General features: G+C 39.0%; 1 protein-coding gene and 1 long non-coding RNA gene across 2 annotated transcripts; both read left to right on the forward strand.

Annotated features, from left to right (window-relative positions):
* Positions 1-385: 385 nt before the first annotated feature.
* LOC140833651 (uncharacterized) lies at positions 386-6,926 on the forward strand. The gene is made up of 8 exons (XM_073197977.1): positions 386-876; positions 1,165-1,253; positions 2,383-3,752; positions 3,966-4,128; positions 4,576-4,758; positions 4,876-5,165; positions 5,487-5,939; positions 6,435-6,926. Exons 3-8 carry the CDS (start codon positions 2,385-2,387, stop codon positions 6,924-6,926), a joined length of 2,949 nt encoding a protein of 982 aa, XP_073054078.1. The 5' UTR covers positions 386-876; positions 1,165-1,253; positions 2,383-2,384.
* A 481-nt stretch (positions 6,927-7,407) lies between these two features.
* Positions 7,408-8,971, forward strand: LOC140833391 (uncharacterized). The gene is made up of 3 exons (XR_012118456.1): positions 7,408-7,898; positions 8,187-8,275; positions 8,868-8,971. It is a non-coding gene; the product is annotated as an uncharacterized lncRNA (long non-coding RNA).
* Positions 8,972-9,549: the final 578 nt, after the last annotated feature.

A 9,549-nucleotide genomic window follows, 5' to 3' on the forward strand; every position in this document is an offset into this window, starting at 1 on the left:
AGTCTCGAGGTGTAATGCCCGAATTTTGAAAATGTGATAGTAGTTGTGATGGTTTATGACTTTACGTTATGGTATAAATGGTAATGAATGTTATAGAATGGAATAGATAATTGATGGGAAGAATCAAAGGTGGATTTTGAGCTAAATAGGTAATGGAAGTGCAGAAACAGTGTGAAAAATGTGACAGTGGTTGTGGTTTTTAGAATAATGTTTTGTATATTGATCCAATTGATGTGAGGCCACTTTCATTAGAAAGATATGACATAAGGCTATAACTTTGTTATTTTGCGTTTTGGTCAAATCATTAGGGAAGACGAGCCAAAAACGCCCCGAAGTGTGTCGTGCGTATCGTCGTTCCTACAATGACACATGTTGGGAGAATTGGCATAACTTTTTACTCAGACCTTCAAATGAGCTGAAATTTTGGGAGATGAAAGCCAAGACATAGGGCTACAACTTTGTAGTTTACCACTTTTCCAAATTCTAAAGGGAAGAGGCGTTTCCGAAGCGATCTTTGTAGTGCCTGTGCGCAGTGTGCTCGCCCTAGCGGGAATTTATGTCCGCCCTAGCGAGCCATGTTCGAAAATTTTGGTGTTCTGGCCGAGAGTTACGCGCCCGAGCGGAAAAAGAGGTTCGCCCTAGCGGCCAGCAAATTGAAAAAGCGTGTTTTGGTGTTTGGGAAGGCATAAAATCGAGTGGGATGCTCTTTCTTCTCATTTTCCTTCTCCTTCTTTTCTCTCCATTGGGTTAGAAGCTAGGGTTCTTCATTCTTCCTTCCATTTTCTAAAGTATTCTTCAATCCATGGGAGATTTGTTCAAGGAAATTATGAAATAAAGTTAGATTTGTGATCCTCTCATCACGGGCTTCACAAGGATGTAAGTTTTTCCGATTTTTGTTAAAGTTTGGAAATGGGTTGAAGTTTAGAATTGATAATTGAATTGATATTTGAGATATAGAGATGTTGGAGATGTTGTGATTGTGTTGGGTTGAATTTAAAATAGAATTGAAGAGGAGCTAACCTTTTAGCACACATGCCATGTGTTTGATGAAATGATCCAATGAATGTTTTTATGGAATATTATGATTAAGAAATCTGTGGATCTTGATTTGAAGCCGTATTGGATTGATTATGAATTTTGAACATAAATACTCTATTTTGATAGATGATCAAAGTCCTTGAGTTATAGTAGAATTCAAAGGTTCAAGACTTCTCACATACGCATTTCGGTCTTCTTTTGGTAATATTTGAAAGGTATGTTACTCTCGATAACATACGAGGTAAAAGTATTAATTTTATTTTAAATTGAATATTTTATGGCTCGATGAATTACTTGTGATTCAATGATGATTGTGGCCTTGAGATGAGTTTATTATTATATTGAGATGATGATATTGATTTGCATCATGGCATTGCATATTGAGCCACTTGTTGATTCAGATTTGATATGGCGGAGGTCGCCTTGATATATTGATTTGTTGGACGTATGAGGCTATAGTTGAGTTGGCATAGTGTATGCGGAGGTCGCTGCTATGGCCTGAACACTCTCTATAGGCGCATCATAGTCCTGGGATTGTAGAACACAGCACCCCACCCCGAGCGGATGAGTCGGTGGATGTTGCTGGGTGATTCTATTCCCTTGGGTACCCTATGACCAGATGATTCACTTGATCTTGAGATTTATTGATAGCCCCCAGCTTCTGATCATACATTGCATTATATTGCATCTTTATGATATTATGTGAAATTGTTGTATTTTAATTCTCTTATGTTATTGATTTTATCATACTGGGTTTATACTCACCGGCATGTCCGGTACCTCTTGTTTTCATGTGCTTGACGGTAGGTGAGGCGAGGCTTGGGATGCCAGAGTCAAGCTCCAGGCGAGGAGATACGAGTTAGAGTGGGATTCTCGGGTCTTAGGAGCATTTGAGGATGTTGGGAAAAATTTGGTTCACTACTTTATTTTGGAATGTTGAAAATTATATTTCAAACATTTGAGAACTTTAAATTATTTTGATGACGTTATGTGGATTTGTGAACAACAAATTATGTATTTTATTAAATCATTTGGTTTGTTACTTTTATAATTATTGGTATTAGATGTCGGACCCGGGGCCCCACATTAGGTGGTATCAGAGCATAAGATATTTGGGGAACATGGTAGATCGAGTCAATTCGAATTGCTTGATCATGTGATATATTTGCTAGCATTTTCATTGTGCCATAATGTGAAATACATGATTTTAATTGAGATATTATATTGTTGATCTTTATTCGATATTTTTGAGATTTTGAGTCTCGAGAGCCAGAGATGATGGATACGAGATTGAGATGATTATGATATTGTGATTTTATCTGTGTTTGATCTATTGTACATCAGACATGGCTACTCGTGGTAGAGGTCGTGGTAGACCTAGACAGGACGTACCAGTGGCACAAGATCAGGGCAGTGCTACTCATACTCAGATGGATATAACTCCTACTCCGATGGAGATACTTTTAGCCAGATTTCAGTCTTTGCACCCACCGATGTTGAAGGGTACAGAGAATGCATTAGAGTGTGAGAACTGGTTGGAGAATATGGATCAATTATTTGAATCTCTTGAGTATCCAGATGATCGTAGAATCAAGTTAGTTGTTCATCAGTTATTGGATGTTGCTAAGAGTTGGTGGATCATGACAAAGAAAGCTTTAGAGAGTAAAGGTACGATTGTTACCTGGGATATTTTTAAATCTGAATTTTATCAGCGTTTCTTTCCTACCTCTTACAGGAAAGATAGGGGAGCCGAGTTTGCAAATTTAAAGCAGGGAAATCTGAATATTGAGGACTATGTTGCTAAGTTCTCGAATTTACTGAGATTTGCTCCTCATGTAGCATCCGATGAAGAAGCTAAGGCCGATCACTTCATAAATGGTCTTAACCCAGATATATTTACCTTGGTTAATACTGGAAGGCCTAACACTTTTGCTGAGGCTCTTGATCGAGCCAAGGGAGCTGAAACCGGTATCATTAGACAGAGAGGTCCTCAGTATTCTCAACGACCCCAACAGCCACAGTTTCGACAGCAATTCAGACAGGGCAATACTGGTAGTAACAGTGGCAGCATAAGAGAGCAGTTTCGGGCTAGAGGCAAGCAATTTAAGAGGCATGGCAGTAATTTTTTGAGTTCTAGTGGATCGAGACAGTCTGGTTCAGTTCAGAGCACTGGTTATTCAGGTCCGACTTGTGGTCAGTGTGGTGGTAGACATTATACCGATCAGTGTAGAGGAATCTCGGGAGCTTGCCACTTGTGTAACCAGGTGGGACACTATGCTCGAGTGTGTCCTAACCGTGGCAGTGAAATATCTCAGAGTGGGGGATCATCGAGACAGATACCTCACCAGAATCGTCAGACCCCTACAGTTCATTCTTATCAGCAATCAAACAGGACAGATCAGAATAAACAGAGTGGTAGCCACAGGGTAGGACAGCCACCAAGACAGCAGGCTCGAGTTTTTGCACTCACTGAGGATGAGGCACATAATGCTCCCGATAATGTTATTGCAGGTAATTGTTTTCTCTCAGATTATCCTACTTATGTTTTGATGGATACTGGTGCATCACATACTTTCATAGCTGAGCACTTTGTCTCGTTTCATTCATTGCATTCTATGCCATTATCATCTACATTATCTATTTCTACTCCACTGGGCAAAGTGATGAGGTCAGCTGAAATGATAAATGGTTGTGAATTTCGTTATGAGGATAATGTAATTGAACTTGATTGTATTGTATTGGAGATGTCTGATTTTGACTGCATAGTTGGCATTGACATGTTGACAAGATACAAGGCTACTGTAGATTGTTTTCATAAGGTTGTTAAGTTTAGGCCTGATATGACAGATCACTGGACATTCTATGGTAAGGGTTCTCGAGCTAAGATTCCTTTGATATCTGTGTTGTCCATGACTCGTTTGTTGCAGAAAGGAGCCGAATGTTTCTTGGTTTATGCGATTGATATTTCAAGGTCAGTACCTAAATTGGAAGATATTCCAATTGTTAGTGAATTTTCAGATGTATTTCCAGATGAAATTCCAGGATTTCCTCCAGTCCAAGAGGTTGAGTTCAACATTGAGTTGATGCCAGGTACACAGCCTATTTCTAGAGCTCCTTATAGGATGGCACCAATTGAACTAAAAGAATTAAAGGAACAACTTGAGGATCTATTGGCTAAAGGATATATTAGACCCAGTGTTTCACCTTGGGGTGCTCCGGTTTTATTTGTGAAGAAGAAAGACGGATCTATGAGGCTTTGTGTCGATTATAGACAGTTGAATAAAGCCACAGTAAAGAATAAGTATCCTTTGCCAAGGATTGATGATCTCTTTGACCAGTTGCAGGGTTCTTCAGTATATTCTAAAATTGATTTAAGATCCGGATATCATCAGTTAAAAGTTAGTGAGGCAGATGTGCCTAAAACTGCTTTTCGTACTAGGTATGGGCATTTTGAATTTTTGGTAATGTCTTTTGGGTTGACCAATGCACCTGCGGTATTTATGGATTTGATGAACCGGGTGTTTCAAAGGTATATAGATCAATTTGTGGTGATATTCATTGATGATATTCTTATTTATTCAAAATCTGAAATTGAGCATGCCGAGCACTTGAGAGCTGTTTTGCAAATTTTGAGAACTGAAAAGTTGTATGCTAAATTATCGAAATGCGAGTTTTGGTTGGATAGAGTGGTTTTCCTTGGACATGTGATTTCAAGTGCAGGTATATCAGTTGATCCGAGTAAAGTTGAGGCAGTCATCAATTGGTCTAGACCGACATCAATTCCTGAGGTGCGTAGTTTTATGGGTTTGGCAGGATATTATCGTCGATTTATTGAAGGATTCTCACAGATTGCGAGGCCAATTACCCAGCTGACACAAAAGAATGCACCATTTATTTGGTCGCAAGCATGTGAGGCTAGTTTTGTTGAACTTAAGAAGAGATTGACTAGTGCTCCAGTTCTGACTATTCCATCAGGTGTAGGAGGATTTACAGTGCACACTGATGCTTCACTTCAAGGATTGGGTTGTGTATTAATGCAACATGGTCGTGTGGTTGCCTATGCTTCAAGACAGTTGAAGCCACATGAGTCTAGATACCCCGTGCATGACTTGGAACTAGCAGCAGTGGTTTTTGCGCTAAAGATTTGGCGACACTACTTGTATGGGGAGAAATTTGAGATATTCACTGATCATAAGAGTTTGAAATATCTCTTTTCACAAGCAGAGTTGAACATGAGACAGAGGCGTTGGTTAGATTTGTTGAAAGACTATGATTGCGAGATAAAATACTATCCGGGTAAGTCGAATGCAGCAGCCGATGCTTTGAGCAGAAAAGTATGCAATATGTCTTTGATCACTAGCAGTGTATCTGATCTAGTAGAAGAATGTTGTCTTTCTGGTTTGGATTTTGTGGTAGATACTCAACCTGTAAGAGTATTTATGATTCAGGCAGAGCCCGAGTTGTTTGTAAAAATTAAAGAGGCCCAAAGGTTAGATCAAAGCATTCAGAAATCAGTTGAACTTGTCAAATCAGGACATCAATCAGAATTTCAGGTCAATAATGATGGTATTTTGTTTGTGAATGATCGTATTGTAGTTCCTAATATTTCAGAGTTGAGGATGCAGATTTTGCGTGATGCTCATTGCAGTAAATTCAGTGTACACCCTGGAAGTAAAAAGATGTACAATGACTTGAAGAAACAATTTTGGTGGAAAAGAATGAAATCTGACATAGCAGAATTTGTTTCTCGTTGTTTAAATTGTCAACAAGTGAAAGCAGAAAGAAAGCGACCAGGAGGTCTTTTGCATAGTCTTAAAGTTCCAGAATGGAAGTGGGATCATATCACCATGGACTTTGTCACAAAATTGCCGAGGTCGTCGAGGGGTTGCGATGCAATTTGGGTTATCGTTGATAGATTAACCAAGTCTTCATGTTTTATTCCTTATCAGATGACATATAGGCATGATCAGATGGCCAGATTGTACATCAGAGAAGTTTTGAGATTGCATGGTGTTCCTAAGTCAATTGTATCAGATCGTGATCCCAGATTTTCTTCTCATTTTTGGCAGAGTTTACAAGAGGCCCTTGGTACTCGTTTGCATTTGAGTACAGCATATCATCCTCAGACAGACGGACAATCAGAACGTACTATTCAGACATTAGAGGATATGCTGAGAGCTGTAGTGATGGATTTTGGTATTGGTTGGCAGGATTCATTACCACTTGTCGAGTTTTCTTATAACAATAGTTATCAAGTGAGCATTGGAATGTCACCATTTGAAGCACTGTATGGTAGAAAATGTAGATCTCCTCTGTATTGGGACGATTTATCTGAAGCACCAATTGTAGGACCTGATATGATAAGAGATATGACAGAGAAGGTGAAATTGATTCAGAGTCGTATGCGAGCTGCTCAGGATAGGCAGGCTAAGTATGCGAACATCAGGAGACGGCCGTTGATTTTTGAGAAAGGTGACAGAGTTTTTCTGAAAATATCTCCTTTTCGTGGTACAATTAGATTTGGAAAGAAGGGTAAATTATCACCAAGATTCATAGGTCCGTATGAGATTTTGGAACGTGTTGGTGATTTGGCTTATAGATTAGCTCTTCCTCCTGCATTATCAGGTGTTCATGATGTTTTTCATGTGTCCATGTTGAGAAAATATCATCCAGATCCTTCTCATGTACTTCCAACCGATGAGGTTGAGTTAGATCAGAATTTGAGCTACATTGAGAGACCGATTCAAATTCTAGACAGAAAAGATAAGCAACTCAGAAATAAATTGATACCGTTGATTAAAGTACAGTGGAACAGACATGGTGCCGAAGAGGCAACTTGGGAATTAGAAGATAAAATGAGACATAAATATCCAGAGTTATTCAAATGAAGTACGCTTTTATTCTCGGTTTTATTTTCAGTATTGATTATTACATGATAAACTTGAAAGAGATGATTGATTTCGAGGACGAAATCTATTTTTAGAGGGGAAGAATTGTAATGCCCGAATTTTGAAAATGTGATAGTAGTTGTGATGGTTTATGACTTTACGTTATGGTATAAATGGTAATGAATGTTATAGAATGGAATAGATAATTGATGGGAAGAATCAAAGGTGGATTTTGAGCTAAATAGGTAATGGAAGTGCAGAAACGGTGTGAAAAATGTGACAGTGGTTGTGGTTTTTAGAATAATGTTTTGTATATTGATCCAATTGATGTGAGGCCACTTTCATTAGAAAGATATGACATAAGGCTATAACTTTGTTATTTTGCGTTTTGGTCAAATCATTAGGGAAGACGAGCCAAAAACGCCCCGAAGTGTGTCGTGCGTATCGTCGTTCCTACAATGACACATGTTGGGAGAATTGGCATAACTTTTTACTCAGACCTTCAAATGAGCTGAAATTTTGGGAGATGAAAGCCAAGACATAGGGCTACAACTTTGTAGTTTACCACTTTTCCAAATTCTAAAGGGAAGAGGCGTTTCCGAAGCGATCTTTGTAGTGCCTGTGCGCAGTGTGCTCGCCCTAGCGGGAATTTATGTCCGCCCTAGCGAGCCATGTTCGAAAATTTTGGTGTTCTGGCCGAGAGTTACGCGCCCGAGCGGAAAAAGAGGTTCGCCCTAGCGGCCAGCAAATTGAAAAAGCGTGTTTTGGTGTTTGGGAAGGCATAAAATCGAGTGGGATGCTCTTTCTTCTCATTTTCCTTCTCCTTCTTTTCTCTCCATTGGGTTAGAAGCTAGGGTTCTTCATTCTTCCTTCCATTTTCTAAAGTATTCTTCAATCCATGGGAGATTTGTTCAAGGAAATTATGAAATAAAGTTAGATTTGTGATCCTCTCATCACGGGCTTCACAAGGATGTAAGTTTTTCCGATTTTTGTTAAAGTTTGGAAATGGGTTGAAGTTTAGAATTGATAATTGAATTGATATTTGAGATATAGAGATGTTGGAGATGTTGTGATTGTGTTGGGTTGAATTTAAAATAGAATTGAAGAGGAGCTAACCTTTTAGCACACATGCCATGTGTTTGATGAAATGATCCAATGAATGTTTTTATGGAATATTATGATTAAGAAATCTGTGGATCTTGATTTGAAGCCGTATTGGATTGATTATGAATTTTGAACAGAAATACTCTATTTTGATAGATGATCAAAGTCCTTGAGTTATAGTAGAATTCAAAGGTTCAAGACTTCTCACATACGCATTTCGGTCTTCTTTTGGTAATATTTGAAAGGTATGTTACTGTCGATAACATACGAGGTAAAAGTATTAATTTTATTTTAAATTGAATATTTTATGGCTCGATGAATTACTTGTGATTCAATGATGATTGTGGCCTTGAGATGAGTTTATTATTATATTGAGATGATGATATTGATTTGCATCATGGCATTGCATATTGAGCCACTTGTTGATTCAGATTTGATATGGCGGAGGTCGCCTTGATATATTGATTTGTTGGACGTATGAGGCTATAGTTGAGTTGGCATAGTGTATGCGGAGGTCGCTGCTATGGCCTGAACACTCTCTATAGGCGCATCATAGTCCTGGGATTGTAGAACACAGCACCCCACCCCGAGCGGATGAGTCGGTGGATGTTGCTGGGTGATTCTATTCCCTTGGGTACCCTATGACCAGATGATTCACTTGATCTTGAGATTTATTGATAGCCCCCAGCTTCTGATCATACATTGCATTATATTGCATCTTTATGATATTATGTGAAATTGTTGTATTTTAATTCTCTTATGTTATTGATTTTATCATACTGGGTTTATACTCACCGGCATGTCCGGTACCTCTTGTTTTCATGTGCTTGACGGTAGGTGAGGCGAGGCTTGGGATGCCAGAGTCAAGCTCCAGGCGAGGAGATACGAGTTAGAGTGGGATTCTCGGGTCTTAGGAGCATTTGAGGATGTTGGGAAAAATTTGGTTCACTACTTTATTTTGGAATGTTGAAAATTATATTTCAAACATTTGAGAACTTTAAATTATTTTGATGACGTTATGTGGATTTGTGAACAACAAATTATGTATTTTATTAAATCATTTGGTTTGTTACTTTTATAATTATTGGTATTAGATGTCGGACCCGGGGCCCCACATTAGGTGTTAGTTCATGGTCTCTAGGCTTGGATTAGAAGAATGAATCAATAAGTTGGTGAATTTTCGCGAGTTTGCAAGTTCAGAGGCTACCCGGACCTCGACATGGAGTCCGTGTCCATTTTTCGTGCAAAATGTGAATTTCCAGCATCTACACGGACCCTTACACTGTAATGCCCGAGATTTTTATTATTGTAATCTGAAATGATTTGTTGATAATTGATGTGGTTATAGACGAATTGGATCGGACTGAAAAAGCCGGAAAGAAGATTGGAAATATGTGCGAGGATGAGCCCTCGGGCATATGCACGAGGTAGGCAGAGAACCTCGTGCATATGTGCGACAGGACCCACGCATATGCGCGAGATTGGCAGAGAACCTCGCGCATATGCGCCGGATGAGGGC

This window comes from Primulina eburnea, chromosome 6 (assembly GCF_022965805.1).
Source record: "Primulina eburnea isolate SZY01 chromosome 6, ASM2296580v1, whole genome shotgun sequence".
In the NCBI taxonomy this organism is placed as follows: domain Eukaryota; kingdom Viridiplantae; phylum Streptophyta; class Magnoliopsida; order Lamiales; family Gesneriaceae; genus Primulina; species Primulina eburnea.

Bases quoted from the DNA above. Each gene is read 5' to 3' on its own strand.
- LOC140833651 (XM_073197977.1), top strand. From the start codon at position 2,385: ATGGCTACTCGTGGTAGAGGTCGTGGTAGACCTAGACAGGACGTACCA. The intron at 3,753-3,965 runs GTAATTGAACTT...CGTTTGTTGCAG, and splicing joins AATTTCGTTATGAGGATAAT to AAAGGAGCCGAATGTTTCTT. The intron at 4,129-4,575 runs GTACACAGCCTA...AAAGGTATATAG, and splicing joins CAACATTGAGTTGATGCCAG to ATCAATTTGTGGTGATATTC.